We start from the raw sequence: 21,761 nt of genomic DNA, 5'->3' as shown, positions 1-21,761 counted from the left end.
CCTTTGCCCCTCCGCCCCTCCCTGCCCTTTGCCCCCCCGCCCCTCCCTGCCCTTTGCCCCCCCGCCCCTCCCTGCCCTTTGCCCCCTCTGCCCTTTGCCCCCCGCTGCCCTTCCACGCCCCTTGGCCCCGCCCCACCCGCCCTTCCACTCCATGCCCCCTGCCCTTCCACGCCCGGGCAACGCCGGGTATATCAGCTAGTAACCTATAAAGACCATGACACTCCATCATACATAGAAAGGGTTAAAGATGGTCATCTGTCACGCTGGGTCTGTTCAGGTTATACACACAAGAGAGCATTAACGCTACAAAAAACAAAAAAATTCTGATATGGCGTTAGCTGAAAACTAGGGACGCGTCATGTCGTTCTCCCAGAATCGATGTCTCTGCTAGTTTTACAGCAGACAAACATATCAAGACTGCAGAAAAAGCCAATCATGCACTATTCTCTGTTCAAGAGCTTACACGGCTCACATTTAAAAAAATAAAATGATGTAAATTAGGACTTCATTATTCATAATCACCGAACTTGTATGCCCATGTAACATTAATACTATTAAACTGAAGCAAGGTTTATATTGCAGTACATCGCTAACACACAATGTCTGTCAGTGCTGTAGTGCTAGAATCACGTATGTTTACAGATTGAGGATATTGGATACACTTGTATATCTACAACTGTGAAATCCAATAGGAAAATAATGGATAGAGCATCTGACAAGTCAGGTTTTCTATTAGTGCAATTTATCACTTTCTTTCTTGGTTATGAAGGATCTATGGCAGTAGTGGCCAAATCGAGACCTCAAGGGCCACCAACAGGTCAGGTTTCCAGAATATCCCTGCTTCAGCACAGGTGATGCAGTCTTCGACTGAGTCACCTTTGCGGAAGCAGGGATATCCTTAAAACCTGACCAGTTGGTGGCATTTGAGGACTGGAGTTGGCCACTACTGTTCTATGGCATAGATCACTTAATGACATGTAAAAAAATGAACAGGATTTCTATAAAATACAAAGAGGTAATTTGATTCAGGGCGTGTTCTGACAACTAACACAAAACACATTTATAATGGTCAGGATTGGTCAGTCGGTCTACACAGCAAAAAAACAAAAATAAAAGTTAAACAGACATTTCTTTTCACAAGTCAGTCAACGAAACAAAAAGGCCGTTTTTGTTCGGAACCACTTGATAAAGCAAAATGTTCAACAATATAAAGCAAAATCATCGCACTAATTTAGGGTTAGTATTAGCGGAAGGTTGGCACAAAAACTTAAACACAGAAGCCCAGGCAAACACCCGTTTTTGTTTTGTTTTTTTAACTCCTTTAAAGTACTATTTCCAGCCATAGCTTACACCAGGAATCAATACATAAACACAAATAAAATACACCTAATTTACATATGAATCTTTAAAACCTGGCATAAATTGGGTCTTTTAGGGTAGAATTCTCTATGCACTAAAGAAGCATTAGTGGTGGGAAAGCGTCAACATGTAAATGATCAAAGGGAAGGAATTATATTTTAAAAGCTTTGCCATGCTACAACACAGAAACAATAATGTATTATTTTCAAAACATGAAAAAAAAAAAAAATCTACATTTTCCGGTGTTCAAATACAACAATTATACTTAGCACAGCAATACCCCTCCAAAACAAAAATGTATATATCATTATTTACCAAATGGATATATCTCACTCACGGTTTGAATTTCATATACATGGCACACACTACTCATCTCCTATGTCTACTCAACGTTTTACATTTACCTTTGTACCCAGTGCAGTCTTAACGCATGGCCGCGCTGGGCAGTTGCCCGGGGGCCCCACGAGCATAGGGGCCCCACGCTAATCTATGCGCACACCAGAATTTAACACTAATTTTCCGATCACCCGCCTCAACATTCAAATCTCCCGCTAACTCTGTAGGAGAAAAATTACGACTTGTAGCGGAGAGTTGGCATGTCTGCATTCGCGAGAGAAATTTTGCAGGGCCCAGTGCACGGCTTTGCCCGGGGGCCTATAATGCTGTTAAGCCGGCCCTGTTTGTACCTACTTTTAACTCACACGGAATCCAACAGACTGAATAAACAAAAAAAAGTACATGGAACTTACAATAGTGAGCTTAGAGACAGGAACTTATTTACCTTGCTTTCTACTAGAGATACAAGGATTTGCTCCATGATCGATGCTGTAGATGGGACAGCGGTTTGAATGTGACCAACAATCACCCCTATGGCCACCCGAGACAGTTCATAGCTAAGGTTGGTATTCTTGCGGACAAGTTCGATTAGCTCAGCACCCGTTGTTTTGGGAACAGTTACTACATCAGGGTGAATCGTTTCTGCAGATTTCCACGGTGCTTTTGCTTTGCTGTCAGGGTTGACAGTGCTGAAAGCTTCGATGCTGGGAGGGGGCGCTGGAGCATTTCTCTTGGTTTGCAGATTCCTGTCACCGTGAGTCTCTACCTTATTAGGGGGTCCTGGGACAGCAATCTTTCTCTGCGAGTTTGTTAAAACCTCGGGGTTTGAAGTAAATGCGTCCGTGCTACGGGACACTGTAGTGTGGACATTCCTACTAGGCACAGGTGGGGGGGTATTACTCGGGCTGGATGCCGCTGTAAGATGACAAGAGTCTGTGGAAGTGGTGCACATGGTATCAAGAGATGACATACTTGCGGTGGACGTGCTGGATACGGACTTTAATGTGTTGTTAACAGAGTCTGGAAGAAAAGAAACAAACATTTAAAAAAAATTAAAAATATGCACATAGATACGCAACTTTCATACACTAATTAGTATCGTAGGTTAAGTAGCATAACCATATTTTGTCTCTTAATTAAGAGTTGCCAAAACAATCTTACCAAAATGATCTATACTACTACAATTTAATCCAGAGGTACGCACACTGGGGGGGGGGGGGGGGCAGCAGTGAGAGGCCCGGGGGTGGCGCGAGGCCTCTGCAACTCCCTTACCTGCTCTCGGCCGGCTCTTCAGCAACGCGTCACCATGGCAACGTGCGTCAAATGACGCTGCGGGGTGACGTCATTTGACGTCGGGTCCTTGAAGAGGGGAGGGGGGGGGGTCGCGATCGCTGGGGCTGCAGCTCCGGAACATTGCGCACCCCTGATTTAATCCATGAAGTACTCAAATGTTGGTTCCCCTAAATGCTATGACAAGCTACAACAAATGTGCATTTCTCCAGGTCCAATACAACTACTAGAACCACAGTACTACACGAACAATGAAGAAGTGCACGGAAACATATTGAGGGCAAATTAAAGATCGCAGCGCACTGAATGCAGTCTCTCTACAGCAGGAGTGGCCAACTCCAATCCTCAAGAGCTACCAACAGGTCAGGTTTTCAGGATATCCCTGCTTCCGCACAGGTGGTGCAGTCTTTAACTGAGCCACCTGTGCTGATGCAGGAATATCCTGAAAACTTGACCTGTTGGTAGCTCGAGTGCTGGAGTTGGCCACTCCTGCTGTAGAGATTCTGTTTCATGTTGTAGCACTTTATTTGGGATTGACATCCATGTATCTCCCCAAATGTAATGTTTGACATGCACCTCCTGAGTAAATAATAAAAATGAAACAAACATGCAAGGTGTCCCTTACTTTTAGTAGGTGCCGTTAGCGCCGCATTCTTGCGTTTCTCTGGTGGTGGGGGTGTAAGAGGAGCAGCACGCCTGGGCTGTGGAGGAATCTAGAGAAAGATATTGCGCATGACGCCGAATATTTCTCTCAAGTCTACCAAATACTATTTATCCAACTTGCACCAATATATATATATGCAATGTACAAGAACAAAAAACATTGCTTAAAAAAAATTACATATCAGACTTGGCCGGTTTACGAGGAAAGTGAAAATAAAATCTACAAACCAATGTTGGTGCTCATGAACCACAATAAACCCCTAAATTATGTTTAGTATACTGCATACCTGGTAGAGGCCTTCTTCCTCGAATTGAAACTCTGAGTTTGGTAAGCTCTGGTGCCGATCAGCAGCAGCCCGGCAAACACCATTGGGCTGCTGTGCGGAGTCTAAATGGTGATCGCTGGAGGAGGAAGTCATGAAATTCGACGGCGTAGTTGGCGAGTGTGTCTTTCGGGACAGGGTCTCTTTGCGGTGGTGGATCAGCTTTCTAACATGTGCAGAAAGGAATGGGGAGGAAAAAGAAATACTATGTTAAAAGGAAAAACAAACAAAAAGTGTCACCACAAACAAAGGAAGAGAAAGCAAAGGAAAGACATATGCAAACAGTGGGAAAAAAATAAAATAATTTTTCCTGAGCTAATAATGCTACTAAAAAAAAAAGCTATGCTAATGCAAAACAATTTGCATTGCTGGGATTTCGTAATTTTTTTTTATTGGAAACAAGTTTTCCGTTTTTGGAACCAAACTGTGGTGACTGATCACATGAATCTGTTCAGAGCTTAGAAAAGGGGCATGCATTTAGCATACCGTTACACTTTTATTTAGCACGTCTTTTCAGATCAACCCTACGTCACAAACAAATAGTTTTCCTATGAATGAAATCAAGGTTTCAATAGAAACACTGGCAGGAATATGTTCTTGTTTAAACTCATGTTTGTGACAAGCACAAGGCCAGCAGCACTCCGATCTTATCCGAGGACTTACAGACTTTCCTTCTCTCCCTGTACTTCCCACTGCCATTATCCTTTCCCCAACTGTAGCTGCAGCAGTACTTACTGTAATACATCTCTCTGCTCCAGATTGTATTTACCCTCGTTCTTCATGGCTGCATTGTGTATGGCTTCAATAGCTCGATCAATGGACTGAAGAACTACATCCTGTTCCTGCACCTGGAAAACACAAACACCAATTTCTCAAATATTATCACTTTCATGTCTGACATGTACTTACTATAAATCAAGCAAGAGGGGTGGATTTTTGCTGAAGACCAAAGCAGATTAATTTGACAAATAATACAGTTCATGGAGTTTGGGTTCATACAGGTCAAGTAACGTCTTGATCAATGTATACATTTATTGTTTAAAAGATGTGTAATCATAATACTATAGGGTGCAAACAAGCACAAAAGACTCAGGGTTTGTGTACAAAATTAGTGCACCTAACAGAAATTCTACAGTAGAAGCAGAAATGAATCTCCATTTCCCAAATCTCCTCGGAATTAGAAACATTTATGATATGAGTGGTGTATAAAACTCACAAAAATCTCAAACCTGGGATTAAATTCAAATACTTTGACTTCCCTTATTGCCCGATTCCAGCTCTGGTTTCCAACAGTTTGGGGATTGTTTCAAGTTATACACCTTATTTCTTTAAGCCATGTATGGATTTATCCCAATCCTCAATTGGCTTTCTTAGAACACAGAGTGCGGTAACCTCTACCGTTTTATTGATGGAGAATTTGTGATTCGGCAGTAAAAAGTTAGATCTGTAGAACAGTAAAAAAGGAGAACGTATACAAGTTCTTATACCAACATTATCTTACGTTCAAAAAAAAAAAAAAGGATCAATAGCAACTTTAACAAAATGTTTCAGACACTGTAACGTAACAGAACGGTTCTCATTTACGCGTTTGGAAGCATCTCCACACCTTGGTCTCAAATGAACATTTTAAGTTTCTGGGAACCTTGTTAACCCCTAACTGTTGGACAGACTTATTAAATAAACACCCACCCTAAAAAAAAGTTAAAGAAGCTCCAAGAAATTAATATCCACTAATACAGCCACAATGTTGCATTGCAACCCTAGCATAATAATAATAATAATAATAATAATAATAAGTGTGTGTCGGGAGCCATGATTAACCCTGGATTTGTTATTGATCTCGTCTTCGTGTGTAGTTTATATAAAAAAAAAAAATGTCTTATCTGCATCCCATCTTATCTTTAAGGCCTGGGACATAGTGAGTTTAAGCTCGCTGAGGCGGGCTGAGCCGCGCTGATCAGATGCACAAAGCCCCTGCATCTGTCATCAGCGCGGCTACAGTTTCCCCCTCCGCATGCGCGCTGATGCGTGCGGAGGCTCAGAAACTTTGCCGAGACAGACAGGTTTCAAATTTGCCGCTCGGGGAAGCGGAGGAGCGGTCACGTAATCGCTCCCATCCAATGGGAGCGGGGGACTAGCCCCGCCTTCCGGCACGCTTCCGCTTCGCCTCTGCCCCGCCCCCTGAGCGCGCTCACTGCCTCAGCGAGCTTCCAACTACTATGTCCCAGGCCTAATGTGATCCTGTGACTACTATACATGTTTCGTGATTTGTAGTTTGCATCCACTTCTGAATTATTATTTTTAGGGCACTTCATTGTGTTATTTTTAGATGTTCCATTTACCGCTTCACTCTTTCTGAACCCAAGAAAATTTCAAATAAACAGTTGAAAATAAAAAATAAAAAAACATTTGTAAAGCAGAACATTCTATATTGTTTCGTATCTTTAACATAGAAAATATAATTATTTAATAAATATCAAGTATTTGTACCCTTGTGCACTCCTTATCAGAGGACCAAGGCGGGGATGGCAGTAAGAATACAGGACTAATCAGGATTAACACAGAAACAGGACTGAAGGGAGATGCAACAAGTCAAAACCCTACCCACGTGTCAACTTACAAACAAATATTCAAAGTGCTTGTAGAGCAGGGGTAGCCAACTCCAGTCCTCAAGAGCTACCAACAGGCCAGGTTGTGAGCATATCCCTGCTCCAGCACAGGTGGCTCCCTGTGCTGAAGCACAGATATCCTGAAAACCTGACCTGTTGGTAGGTCTTGAGGACTGGAGTTGGCTACCCCTTTTGGAGAGCATTTATAAAATAAATATAAATGGATTTATGCATCATTCCACGTAAACCCTTTAGACAGGTCACTGCCGTTGTTTCATTTTAGTGGAAAAGTGATGTTATTTTGTGGCCAAGGCAGCAATGAAGGAGTCAATGTATTTTAGATAACATTTTTACCTCTAATAACTCATGATCTTTCGTAACCGTGGCTACCGCAAGTACAGCACACTTACTCTAATGCAAATAATGTCAAATATAAAATTAAAACGTGTTCTAACCCCTATGATTTTGCATATTGTGCCAAGTATTCCAATTAATCGGCAGCGTCTTTTCTTTTGCCTATTCATAAGACATCTCTGATAATTGTCTGGAGAGGTTTAAATGCCACCCACTAAGATGATATTCAGACACATAAAATAATAATATGTATAGAAAGAACTCTTAAAGCTGCAGACCAAGCAATATCCTACATGTGTTTTTTTTTGTTTGTTTTTTAAATAAATGAGTTCTGTACTATGAGAAAATACTTGTAGCATTTTTTTTCTTAAACAAATCTGTCTGCCATTTTTAATGTATTATAATGTAACAAGCATTTTTTGTTTCTATAGCAACCATTTACAAAATCACATCTCCATCTTCTGAAACAGGCTCTGGCACACCACTTTTTGAGCCCTGCCCTCTAGAAGTGCACCAATTGTATCTAGCGACTGCCTGGTCACATTTTCCCCACAGCGCTTTGCCTCTTTGGTCCTCTTCTGCTGCATTGACAGCCATTTAGTGAACCCCCGAGCCGAATCTTCACTGAGCGATCACAGGAGAACGGATCGATGGGCAACTTGGTGAATTACTTATCATTGGGTGGATTGTATTAATGCACATATTAAAGGGGGGGGGGGGGTGGGAGGGGAGAGAATAAAATAAACCGGCAGCTTGGACTGCTGCTTTAAGACAAATACGGTACATCATCTGTGAAACAAGGATGCATTTTAAACGGATCTGGGTAGTCAGGGAAAATACGATCATGTGATTACCTTGCACTTCAAATAGTACATTTTTCATTTTGTTTTCCTGTCTACATGCATATCCACTAATAAGCAGAGACATATTTTTAGATAACAGCTGGTTTTGGTATGTGAATGTATTTAGGTGCAATTTTAAAATAAACTCATCTTGTTTAAAACATCTCAGCATTTTCCTAGTGCTGGAGACTGTCAGGAGACTGGCAAAAACAAAACCGCAAAACGGGAATATACAAGACATACAGAACACCTACAAGCTCATATTGAACCCCCAATATAACCACAACATATATATATACATACATACATATATATATGCATATAAGTGTCACAGAGGAGTGCTACTGAGCATGGCAATATATATTTAATACATACACACACACACACACACACACACACACACACACAGAAAATATATCTAGTGGTGTTTGGCCCTCATGGAATGTGTTTTTACACTATTTTGATTTTCTAAATACTCAATTCTGTAGCATTTAAAAAAAATGGCATGTCTTTCCACTACACATTTCTGTTTCCTGCTTCAACGCCACCCTCTCAGGCTAAAGACAACACTATTTTTCTAAACCAATTAGTTCTCACAAATGTAACCCACCCACGTCGGCTTTTCACCATCTTCGACTCCCTCCTGCGACCTCATACCGCTTTCTCTTTCAACTACACCCCAAGACACCGCAGACTACTTCAAGGCCACGGTCCTATCCAATCTGTCAAGATATTCCACTTACTGCTCATACTCCTCGCCTTCCAATAAATAAACAAACGCTCTTCCCGCTGGACTCCTCACCTATCACAGAATTGAAGTGGTCTCAGCTACTATTCTCCTACTACGTGGCACCTTCACCCCATTTCCTCTCACCTCAGACAGCTTACTCCCCAATTCTGCTCCTTATATTTACACACATTTGCAACTCTACTCAGGCACTTTCCCCTCTGCTTTCAAAACATGCAACGGTCACACCTAATATTAAAAAACAACACCCAAATCAGGTAATCTAGACAATCAAAAGGTATACAAAGCAGTTGTCAGTGCCGGAGTTACGCATATGTAACCAGGTCACCTGACAGCTACTATTCTGCCCTTGGGCTGGCAGTAAACCCTGGTACAATTAGGTTGCCAGTAGTTGATATGGGGTTTTCCCCCCTCCTTGGAGCTGCACTTGAGTGACAGCGGGTGGCAGTTGCATCAAGCCTGGGCATGACCAATAATGAACCAGACCTGGTGCCCTCCTCCTGGCTGTACTTAAGGGCAGTATCACCCCAAATTTGTTAGTTGTACCTTCCCCCACTGAAGAATGCAGGTCACAGTGGAAAGGCTGAGATTGGGCCTTCTCCAATCCTCTTCCTTCCGGGGGAGAGCGAGTGTGGACCATACCTCTGCCTCTGCTAGGGAGGCAGGGAAGAGCTAAGACGGCTGCCGGTGCCCTTGGCCTGTAGCAACGGTCCAGGGACCATCATCCAGTGATAGCTGTGAGACTGCATCAGGCAGAGGCCTGCCGTTGTTTCTGGCCGTTGTTTCTGTATTGTACAGAAGAGTAATAAACCGTTACTGTTATATACCTCCTGCCTGGTGCGTGACCTTACTGGGGGGGGGGGTGGGGGGGGGGAGAGGTAATTGTTCTACCGTGGGAGATCACCTTCAGTTCCTGGAGCCTACGGCAGATGGAGGCGCTGCACTATTAAAGAGATATGTGGGTTATGAACCCCAGAAGCCTAGTCCTGTGTCCCCACTAACACCGGCGGACGACTCAGCCCTCCTGTTGCCAGCAGGTATATGCACGCTACACCGTAGTAATGGACAAATCTCCCACCGGGTGGGAGAAACACCGTTACACATACATTAAATAAGCTACAGCTAAGGGCCTCACAAATATAAGGCCATGGCCAGCGACATGGCACGCTGCGATTACAAATGTGTGTTCTTCAATGAGGCTGCCCATAATGCGTGCGAGCGCTGCAGAGTAACCGCTCGGGCGATTTTTAAAAATACAGCCGAATTTGTTTTGTATTTCACGAGACTGATGCGTCACGTGAGCGGTTCAGCCAATGAGGGCGGACCATCCTGGTGATGCCACGCCTCCCGCCTAGTGCATGTTTTGTGCAAGCAACAGGCCCACGTGACATCACGCACATGTTGCAACTATAATCGCGGTCTAAGGGGGGAGGGGGGGGAGACAGAGAGGGATGAGAAGGGGGGGGGGGGAAAGAAGGTTGGGGTTCCCCACAATGTCATAATCTAGATTCTAGGCAATGTAGAAAAACACTGGCTTAGGGCCTCAGATGGTCAAAGTCCGTCCATGTGTGGAATGCTGCATTATACAATACAAAGGTAAGAGTTAAAGTAAGAAAAATGCTGTTGAAAGGCTAGTTTTATTATTGTATTTGATCAAATTCATTACTATGCAAGGAGTTGTGAGTCTCTTGAGCAGCGACGTTCTTAACTACTTTCAATAATGAGAAATAGAATACACAGTTTTTTTAAAATACATGAAGTATATGGAATACAAAAAAAAAGGGCAATGTTACCAATTTAAGCCAGTTCTTGCTGCCAGATCGATGGCAAGCAGAAGGGAAGGTGTAGAAATATGCCTCCAGCCGTTTGAGTCTCTCTGCTACTGGGGACATTTGCTGTCAGCATTTAGAAAAGAGAAAATGAGGAAAAAAAACACAAGGGAAATGAAAGAGCTGTATATCTACTCTACACAAAAGATTAATATTGAGTTTCCAGAGACATAATTTGTGTATCAAAGAAAGCTTTATGGAGGGGAGTGGGAGGAGGGGGAATCTTACAAGCATGATGGGGGGAAAAATATATATTCATTTAAAATATTTGGAGCTGTAGCTTTTCTATCAGAGATTGAAAATGGTGGCACTGAGAAACAGGAGGATAAAATCAGGGCTGGTCAACTCCAGTCCTCAAGGGCCACCAACAGGTCAGGTTTTTTCAGGATATCTCTGCTTCAGCACAGGTGGCTGTCATTGACAGAGCCATGTGTTCTGAAGTAGGGAAATCCTGAAAATCTGAGCGGTTGGTGGCGCTTGAGGACTGGAGTTGCCCACCCGTGATCAACATGGAAACTGTAAAAAAAGGTGCCCAATGAATGGATGGCACATTTACTGGAGAATAATCCCTACTACATCTGAAGGTATGTCACCATGAGAGTAAAAATAATGACCCTCCTGAAATGTATTGCCTATCCATTTACTATTGCCTGAACAACTATCTTGTATAGTTAAATCCAATAAGAATGTGACATTCACTGAACAGCTACGACTGACATTTTCCTGGTACAATTACAGCTGAACCCCGTTATAGAGCGGTGCTTGGGGTCCACAGAATGCGATCTCGTTATATGCAGATCGCGGGGGGGGGGAAATGTGCCCGCGAACATTGTACCCCTCAGGGGTTCTTCATCGGCTAGTTGTTCTCCCTGCTTCCAGGGTGTTTTTTTGCATGGAGATCTCCTGCTCCTCCAGCACTAGAACCGTGTCACAGCAGACGGACTCTGCCCGGAATGAGCCTGGAGCAGCTTGGCAGCGTGCTGGGGATCAGACACCACGGACATCGGGTGCGGGTCAGCCATCGCGGAGGCGCTATGCAAGGGTTCAAGGGGGATTAGACTGAGGGGAAACTGTATACAGGGGGTGGGGGGGCTGGATAAGCTTCTTGCAGCAAGGAGCCCAACAGGGAGGCAGTGAAGTCCCGGTGTCACGCAGCAACTTCAGCTGGCTCCACTTCCTGGAGTCCGACCGCCGGCATCCACCATATGTCACACAGCACGCACATGACCGGGCAAAAGCGCGCCTCCCTGAGCAGAAGTATAAAGGTATTTGTTTTATGGTATAATAAATGTACTTATTGTCCTTTATATATTTTGGCAAAGTAGAGGGGGTGATCTATGTAATAATAATAATAGAATGTTCTTGTATAGCGCTGCTAATTGTACACAGCGCTTTACAGAGACATTTTGCGTTATAAGCGGATTCACGTTGTATCGGATTGCGCTGTAACGGGGTTGAGATGAACCAAGTTTTGTGGTTGATGCAGTGTACGTACATGTACACACAAAAACGTCACTAACATTCATCAGTCCAGGTATTATTCCCACACCACCTACCCCTTCATACCCACACAGATCCCAACCCCCCTACATTTCATACCCACAGAGCCTCCTTATATCTGCCTACAGCAAATCAATTTGTAGTCCAGGTATGTGCAGAGTAACATTTTCTGTGCTTTGAACATGCAGTAAAAAATCTATTTAGCATTCAAACAGCCTTTTTTATGTAACGTAAGTGGAACGTGCGCCTCCTCCCCACTGCCCCTGCCCCACCGCAGCATCAAACACCATGCAAGTGAACCATTCATGCATGGCAAAGCAGAACTCAGTGATTAATCTCTGACATTAATTAGCATTTCACTATTTTTTTCTCCATTTTGTGAAAATGCAAATTATACTGAATAGGATGTATAAGGTCCACTGCATCGTGAATTCAAACCAATAAAGATTTAATTATAATAATTAACATTAGCACAGGTAAGTTTATTTTTTAATTTTTAGCATGTGATACTATCATAATGGCGGTAAATTTATATGCAGCATATAAATTGGAATTTCCTGTTGCAATATGTGCTTAAATTGTCCATTTGTTTATAATGCAGAACATTCAATTATAGACAGGAAGATCTGAAAAAATATTACTGAAGCCTGTGTGTATTTTGTATGGTTTTTGCTATACTAAATAACTGTGGCTTTTCAGAACGGTTATAATTTCGCCATCTCCTGATTGTGTTCATATTAAAAAAATGAAGTGGAAGGAAAAAGAAAAAAAAAAGTGGCAACTATTTTAACCTCGTGTGTGCTCAAAGACCCGCAGCGCCTGAATACCTCTCTTGCGGCACTCAACCACATGATCACTTGGTGTAGCAATCACGCGGAATGCGGCATTTGGTATCGGACGTTTCATTGTGACCAAATGCCGTAGCCAATCAGCTGCTGGAACCATAGCCACCCGCTTCTAAAAGGTAATTTTTTTCGTTTAGGGTTATTATTTATAAAATATTTTACCAGGAAGTAATACATTGAGAGTTACCTCTCGTTTTCAAGTATGTTTTCAAGTAGGGTTAGTTTTAGGGTAAGGGATTAACTTTAGAGGTTTTAGCGGTTAGACTAAGGGCATGGGTTAAAAACTTAGACACCAACCTTAGCGGCGAAGCACCGATGATCATTTGGTCACAGCAAAATGGTTGGGGCAGATAAACATTGTTTTTACTGCGTGACGAATGCAATATATCACGGCAGGGCAGTTGATGTAGCTTACTTAGATTTTACTATGGCCTTTGACACTCTCCCACACAGAAGACTGAAACCATTGCAATGCTTGGGAATGAATTCCAAGGGCTAGAAGCATTAAGCTTCATTAGGCTACTTAACGTGATGTTCACGCCACATTTATTTAATGCTGTATCCACTAAGGCAGAAGTTCCCAAGCTTTGTTACACTGTACACCCGCAGCTAAAAAATATTTTAAGCAACACCCGAGTGCTCATTTGCACGTCATTACCCAGAATCCCTGGCTGCAGAGGAAGCATTGTATGCCAAGAGTTAATGGGGAAGGGCAGGGTTGCAGACCTGTCTGAGACATGCCAATGTGCTTACAAGTGGTATTTTGATTTTCACGAACCCCTAATAAAAACTTAGGCTGCGATTATACCCGATCGGGCAGGGCGCGCTCCCTCAGGGCGATGCACACGCCCGAAACCTGCACTGCAGGCAGGAAGCGTGCCCATGACATCACGTAAGCGGTTCGCCCTCATTGGCTGAATTGCTCCCATGACGCGGCTGTCGCTCGGGAAAAATCAATTTCTGAAGTCTGCTCTAAAATAGCGCGCTTGGCCGCCTCGTTCGGGCGCACTTAGTGCCCCCTCCGTGGAAAACATGCATTTGTTTTGACGGGGCGCAGCATTGTGTGCACGGCCGCATTTAGTATAAGCACAGCCTTATGGTTCGATTGCAAGAGACCTGTGCCGAGGTACACTCAAGGAGACAGTTTTGGGGAAATTAAAATACGGCTTTATTCAGCCTGTCACTTTAAACAAGGCAAAGCACACAAGAACAAACTAAATAAACAGCCTATCCCTGTGTAAGGGCCATCTCACTTCCCCAGTCCCTCTCTGCAAGACTGGGAGGAAAAAGCCCCTTTACAAGTCTATCACCCCAAAGTCTCAAGGAGCTACCTCAATGCAGGTGGCCTTTCATGGCAGTCTCTGGGTCGGGGTCTGGATAGTTGTCTGCTTGACAGGCAGGTTTCTGCCTTCTCTGCGTCCAGGCATAGAGGTCTGGTCCCCTCGTGTCTTGCTGGCAGCACACAGCTCAATACGGTCTTTGGGAGTTCCCAGATGCAGGCTTTTCAAGCTGCCTGATTAGCCAGGTGGAGACTGGTTAATTGACTAGCTGCAATTAACCAGCTCCCTGCTGGGATTCCTCAGACCATTAATGGCAGCTTTATTTAGACAGGGATAAGTCCCTGTTACACTGATCAGACTATTGCTAACAAAACCATGTGACCGATCCCAGGCAGTATAATGTCTTGAACTCATGGGGGGAACACACAAAGACCCCAAACTGCACTTCAGTGTGCTCAGAAAGCATAGGTGGTATAGCTGTCAATTACTACTGGAGTTTCCAAAGTCACACCCCACAATGCCTTGGTTCTGTGGATGCAAAGTACTGTGGGAAGGTACTGCGGTAATAGATAGCTACACCACCCACGTAAAGGTGCAGTTTGGGGCTTTACAAAGTGTGCAACCCTGAGCACAGGCTCAGAAACCTGCTATACTGCCTGGGATCTGCAATTAAGAGATATTTTTGGGAAAACTCTTTGGAGACACTACATGAACCTATAGGGGTTCCTGAACCCCCCTTTGGGAATCACTGCAATAAGGACAAACATTAAGCCATGTTTTCGCCTGTAAAGAATGCATTAACTATAACAAACGGTGATAATGAGATGCAAATGAGCAGTTCTTATATCACATTCACTCAAGTCTGTCAAACTTAACATTACATTATTTAAATACATAGCTAAACTTGGCATTATTTTAATCCAGTCCTGGCTTTAACCCTTTGCGTGTCCGACGGGCCGAGACTCCAGTGAGCGTGATCTTTATTAGTGTTTTCAAAAATGGTCTAGAAGGGGGATGTATGCCTTGTGGCAGATGACACAAAAGATATCTAACAAGGTTGACACTCCAGAGGAGGTAAATAAAATGGATTATATAGCTAGATTAGAGGAATGATCAAAAGTGTGGCAACTACAGTGCCAAAAAAGTGCAAAGTAATACACTTGTGTCTCAAATCAAAAAAAGGCAGAGCACAGAATTAATGGCGATATCATGTCAATTACTTTAGAGGGAAGGGACCTGCAAGTCATTTTGGCTGACCTAAAAAGTAAAAAATAATAACTTTAGGCAAGCAATGTACAAAAAGCAGGATGCTAGGTTGTATACAGATGTATTAGCAGCAGAAAGCGAGGGGCAGCAACGCCTCATCTAGGAGTACTGTGAAGAGTTCTGGGGACCGCATTTCCACAAATAAGAGATGCTGCAAAGATTATAAAACAATTACTGGTTTACAGCAGGAGATTCTTCAGGAAAGACTAAAAGACCTTAATATGTACAGGTTTGTATTGGGAAGTACCACTTATTAGCTGAAGCATGCCATAACATGTGCTTTAAGCAAGCAGAGCTCTCTCGTCACATGTTTGACCACTCATCAGCTTAAGTGTGCCATGGCATGTGCTATGAGTTAGCAGAGCTCTCTCTCTCTGTGTGTGTGTGTGTGTGTGTGTCACACATGTGTGACTCAACAGTTGAAGAATGCATTTTGCTACAACACTTAACACTGATAGGCTTCCTCCAAACACAAAATGCTATAAATAAGAGCCTAGGCTGGGGATAGTGCAAGAAGCTTCTCCATGGACCGTGCAGGTGCACTGGCCAAGAATTTCCCTCACTCTCTCGGGATCAGACAAGACTGATTGGGGCTTCCCCGGGTGTTTGGATCATTTTCCTGTTGAATGCTCTTATGCTGTGCAAGCTGTAACTGAACATAATTGAAGCCAAGTAAAATCCCTTTTTGATTACATCTCTAAGACTGTTTACTGACTCAGAGTGTGCAGGTTGTAATCCAGATTCTTTGCATTACAAGGTTTTAGAGAAAATGGGGGCTCCTCCTATTTCCCTCTAACTTGACATAATAGCCACTTTTTCCATCACAGTAAACGCTACTACCATCTATCCTGTCGCCGAAGCACGTTGCCTAGGAGCGACATTTGACTCCTCCATCCACAGCATGGCTAAAAATTGTCGCTTCTTCCTCCATAATACTGCCAAGATTCCCACTTTCCTCTATCAATCTACTGCATGCCCTGATCGTCTCCTGTCTGGCATATTGTAACATACTGCTAAGGCTACGGCGACGCGGCAGTCGCAAGTACTATAAGCGTAGCCTGTTGTCTCAGCGATCTGTGGACTCTGTTCACGCGCGCGATAGAGGCGTGTCCGTGATGTCATCAGGCTGGTTCACCCTCATTGGCTCAAACGGCTCATGTGATGCGGCCGTCACACGTGAAATCAAATTTGTCTTCACCAAATCTTGCCGCTCGCTTCGCATAGCGTGCAGCATGGCCGGAGTGGTGCACTTGCATGAATTTGTTCGTGCCGCATGCACTATGTACGCAGCCTAAGAGACATTGTATTTTTTTTTTCTTTTAAATACTTCAAGTATTTGTATAAAAAAAAATTTTCAAAATTAAAAAACACACCATATAGGATATTGCTTGGTCTGCTTGGTCTGCAGCATTAATAGTATAGGTTGCAGCATTAAAAGTTTTGTAAACCTAAATTGTATCGCTCGTGGTTAAGGCCAGACCAAACACAGAACATTTATGAGGATGGTTTTACCGAGATTTATTTCCTGTGTGTGAACATGTGAAGTATTGGATATGCTGTTATGAGGCGTCAGTCAGTCAGCTATTATTGCTAGGCGATAACCCTAACCGTGTGGTGATGCTACACAGACACCATATGTGCTGCAGTCGTGTGTAACCCAATTCCCCTGCTTTATTGGTTTATATCCAATATTCCGTTTTTATTTCCTAGGTCTGTGCATTTGCCATCAGAGTTTACAGCAAGATTATGAACGTTGAAACCCGCTGCTTAAATGATTAGATGTTTCTACTGTACTAGCTGGGATTAAATCTGTACTGTTTCAGGTTAAATCTCTCATTATGGGGCACAACATCTTCACATTACATCAAATCCTACATTCAAGTCCATGGTTACAATAATGGACCACAATCCCAGCCGTCCTTGGATGACCTGGGGGAGAAAAATAAATAAATAAATCATATACGCTATATTTATTTGAAAACTAAATATAGTACCAGTAAATCCCTGGACAAAAAGGCATCAAATCAGAAGGTAGGCTTTCCGTGACAAGTCCGCTCAATGCATTTCCAAGGTAAAGGGCAGGAAAAGGCTCCTTTTTAATTCAATCTCTTGTTCCTGTCACTTTACGAGCTTCAACAATCCCAGCTGCCATCTGCCCATTTCCATGATTGCAGTATTGATTTTTCTGTACGTCCGTCTTCATTCTCAGAGCCATGAATTCTTGCTTTCATTTGATATATATAGATAGGATATATACATCCAGGTCTGCTAGTCTAATTCAAGAAATAGGAGTTGTCTCCACATCTACAGAAAGTACCTTGGACGGTCCCTGAAATCATACCTTCTTGTTGTCCCTTGTGAGAAGTATATGAAGATTACAAACGCCTGTACAGATTGAACATATTGAACCGACTAAAAGACCTGCCAACAGGGAGAATTGACATCATGTAATGTGTATATTAAAATATATACAATTGTGCTTTATTTTGGTTAGTTGCCAAAAAGAAACAATGTCAAATACACAATGCAAGCATATGGAAAACAAGTGCAAATGCAATCTGTTTTGTAACATCATTGTCATTTAAAGCATGAGACCTTATTGTGCAGAATTCATATCTTTAAATCTTAATATATAAAATCGAAAGGTTGGTGCTAGCTGCGGTGAATCTGATTGGTCCTCAGCCTCTGGCCAATCAGATTGGTGGCTCTGACATCACCCAACTGCCACTCTCTTCCCCCTCTGCGTCTCCCTCTCCCTCTCCCCCCATCACTCACCTCCCTCCCCGGCGGGGGGACAGGCAGTGGGCAGACAGCCTCCGGAAGGACCCCCTTCCTCCTGCAGCTGGTCCCACCAGATGTCGCTCTCTCTTTCCTCAGGCTATTTATACACATGATTTACAACAGGATACTGTATATATAAATCGTGTGCTGGGCACTCGCGTAAGGTCAGACAAGATGGCGGCGTTGGCAATACTGAGGCGGTCTGTTCCCGCCCGGCTCCTGTCAGGTGCGTGTTTTCCCGCCCAAAGACCCGCCACTCGCTCCCCTCCCTCCCCGGCGCTCGCTCCCCTCCCTCCCCGGCGCTCGCTCACCTCCCTCCCCGGCGCTCGCTCACCTCCCTCCCCGGCGCTCGCTCACCTCCCTCCCCGGGGGGGGGGACAGGCAGTGAGCAGACAGCCTGCAGCTGCCTCGCGGCACCGAGTGCATAAGATGGCGGCGCCCGGAAGGAGAGGTGACATATCTGTGTGTGTGAGTGTGTGTGTGTGTGAGTGTGTGTGTGTGTGAGTGAGAGTGTGTGTGAGTGAGAGTGTGTGTGAGTGAGAGTGTGTGTGAGTGAGAGTGTGTGTGTGTGAGAGTGTGTGTGTGTGAGAGTGTGTGTGAGTGTGAGTGTGAGTGTGAGTGTGAGTGTGTGTGTGTGTGTGTGTGTGAGTGTGACACTGTGTGTGTGTGAGACAGTGTGTGTGTGTGTGTGTGTGTGTGTGTGTGTGTGTGTGTGTGTGTGTGTGTGTGTGTGTGTGTGTGTGTGTGAGACAGTGTGTGTGTGTGTGTGTGTGTGTGTGAGACAGTGTGTGTGTGTGTGTGTGTGTGTGTGAGACAGTGTGTGTGTGTGTGTGTGTGTGTGTGTGAGACAGTGTGTGTGTGTGTGTGTGTGTGTGTGTGTGTGTGTGTGTGTGTGTGTGTGTGTGTGTGTGTGTGTGTGTGTGTGTGAGACAGTGTGTGTGTGTGTGTGTGTGTGAGACAGTGTGTGTGTGTGTGTGTGTGTGTGTGTGTGTGTGTGTGTGTGTGTGTGACAGTGCGTGCGTGTGACACTGTGTGTGACAGTGCGTGTGTGTGTGACACTGTGTGTGTGTGTGTGTGTGTGACAGTGCGTGTGTGTGACACTGTGTGTGACAGTGCGTGTGTGTGTGACAGTGCGTGTGTGTGTGACAGTGCGTGTGTGTGTGACACTGTGTGTGACACTGTGTGTGTGTGTGTGTGTGTGTGTGACACTGTGTGTGTGACACTGTGTGTGTGTGTGTGTGTGTGTGTGTGTGTGTGTGTGTGTGTGTGTGTGTGTGTGTGTGTGTGTGTGTCAGACATTGTAGGGTGGGGACCGGAGCTGCGCATGGTGGGCAGGGGGGGATGAGCGGAGAGAGAGGGGGGAGCGGAGAAACATACAGGGGGAGTGGAGAGGAGGGACCCAGAAATTTTAAGCAACCTCCTGTCCACTGCCCGCCCCCTCCTGTCCACTGTCCCCCCACCCCCTCCTGTCCACTGTCCCCCCCACCCCCTCCTGTCCACTGTCCCCCCACCCCCTCCTGTCCACTTTGTCGTCCCCCTCCTGTCCACTGTGTCGTCCCCCTCCTGTCCACTGTGTCGTCGTCCCCCCCCCATCCCAGCGGGAAATTTAACTCACGATCAACGCCGGGTCTCTCAGCTAGTACCTATATAAAAGGGGTAACACAAGTCAGCAAAACTAGCACTGTTAATTGGCTGCTGATCATGTAACTTGTTTGTAATACAGTAACACGGCAATACACCATTATCCTCAAGCCTAAAAGACAAAACCAGTACAGTACTACATTAACATCCACTGCTGCAAAGAGCTTGCACTGCAAAACCAAGATTGTACTTTAGTTACAAATAATTTAATTATGGACTACATTTCTCCAACTCTGCGGAAAGAATGAAGAGATGGGGGGTGTGGGGGGGTGGAATAGAAGGTATCTAGTTAATACTGAGGGCCAAAAGCAGTAGGGTTAGAAACTAAGCCGAAACAAAATGGCAGCTTTGGCACTGGTCTGGTGTCCAAAGAAAAAGCGTATACCTAAGGAAATGTTGAGAATTTTCCTCCATTTTTTTGTCCGCTTATTTTGCATGTGCAATACGAATACTTCTTTGTTTCCAATACATTGCACGTTGAGCTAGGAGCACGGAAATGTAACTTTTTTAGCACACTGAACTCGCAAAATTGTGAGGATAGGTAATTTTATTTTATTTATTTTTTTGTAATAAATCAACAGGGTTATAACAGGACAGACCGGAACTCCCAATTACAAAATACTGCAAAACTTCTAGGAATGGATTTCCTTGATGCAAACAGTGAAAACCCCTCCCAATAATCTGATTTCTGCAATAAGTACGATTTTAAAGACAATCATTCTATTGTGTTGAAGGTATTTCTTCACTAGTTTTTCAACAAAAAAAAAAGTCTATATATTTTGATCCAGCAATTGTGGAATGGCTGCACTTTGACATCGTGCTTAACTGTGTAAGATACTAAACTTCGTGCCTTTTAAGGCAGCAGTCCAAGCAGCCGGTTTACGCCCCACCCCCCGCCCCCTTTAATGTATATATCAATACAATGGGTTAATTGTGCCTCCGTCTGTGGATGGATACAATAGACAAAAAAAGGGAAAAAACGGAGCACTAAATCCAAGGCTGGTTGAGCCAAAATAAGATACAAGGATGCGTTCCCATGATAAAAATAGCTTGTTTAATGGATAAGAGCAAAACAACCACACCAACGCGTTTCGGACAAACAAAAAGTCCTTTCTCAAGGTGAATAACCACTAACCCATATGGAGTGTTATTTATATAAAAATACTAACCCGCGCGCGCCAATCGCCACCATTTCCGCATACGTCACTAATTGGGACGTCATGCGTCATCACGTAGCTGTACGTCACTCTCCCGCGCGAAGCAAAACACCAGGGCGCCGACTGAAGGGATCGGAAAGAGACTCACCGCCCCTTGAGGTCAATGGGCTCATCCGCATCCGCCGCAGGCTGTTACCCGTGCGTGACTATCGCGCGTCTGGGGACGCGACGCACATGTCACGTGGTGATGGGCGCGGGCGCGTCACTGGGCCTATACAAAAAAGTTACAACTTTATTGATCAGAGACACTTCAAGCCGGGGACAAACGTCAATAAAAAATGCAAAATAACAACTTGCAAAAATGTATACAGAACATACAAACAAACATATTAAAAAAAAGGATAAACAATCCAATAAAATGTTAATTAAACTTATCTTGACGTCGAACATTTATTGGATTGTTTATCCTTTTTTTAATATGATAGTCACGCACGGGTAACAGCCTGCGGCGGATGCGGATGAGCCCATTGACCTCAAGGGGCGGTGAGTCTCTTTCCGATCCCTTCAGTCGGCGCCCTGGTGTTTTGCTTCGCGCGGGAGAGTGACGTACAGCTACGTGATGACGCATTACGTCCCAATTAGTGACGTATGCGGAAATGGTGGCGATTGGCGCGCGCGGGTTAGTATTTTTATATAAATAACACTCCATATGGGTTTAGTGGTTATTCACCTTGAGAAAGGACTTTTTGTTTGTCCGAAACGCGTTGGTGTGGTTGTTTTGCTCTTATCCATTAAACAAGCTATTTTTATCATGGGAACGCATCCTTGTATCTTATTTTGGCTCAACCAGCCTTGGATTTAGTGCTCCGTTTTTTCCCTTTTTTTGTCTATTGCATCCATCCACAGACGGAGGCACAATTAACCCATGGACTACTGGC

The 21,761-nt window shown here is 44.1% G+C and overlaps 1 protein-coding gene across 6 annotated transcripts in view; it reads right to left on the bottom strand.

The window, feature by feature from the left end:
- Nucleotides 1-21,761, bottom strand: part of NCKIPSD (NCK interacting protein with SH3 domain) — a 49,609-nt gene that overhangs the window by 19,157 nt on the left and 8,691 nt on the right. For 4 of the 6 annotated variants that reach the window (XM_075574520.1, XM_075574522.1, XM_075574519.1 and 1 more), the window contains 4 exons: nt 4,707-4,819; nt 3,936-4,137; nt 3,611-3,698; nt 2,141-2,715 (listed from right to left, as the gene is read on the bottom strand). In XM_075574520.1, the coding sequence (XP_075430635.1) occupies nt 2,141-2,715; nt 3,611-3,698; nt 3,936-4,137; nt 4,707-4,819 (978 nt within the window). Of the gene's footprint in view, nt 1-2,140; nt 2,716-3,610; nt 3,699-3,935; nt 4,138-4,706; nt 4,820-5,200; nt 5,416-10,317; nt 10,432-21,761 lie in introns of those variants that run through there. The other 2 variants (XM_075574523.1, XM_075574521.1) reach the window with 2 other exon arrangements.

This window comes from Ascaphus truei, chromosome 17 (genome assembly GCF_040206685.1).
Source record: "Ascaphus truei isolate aAscTru1 chromosome 17, aAscTru1.hap1, whole genome shotgun sequence".
NCBI classification, from domain to species: domain Eukaryota; kingdom Metazoa; phylum Chordata; class Amphibia; order Anura; family Ascaphidae; genus Ascaphus; species Ascaphus truei.
The sequence above is the reverse complement of the archived record's forward strand: the minus strand, read 5'-3'. Positions and strand labels throughout refer to the sequence as shown.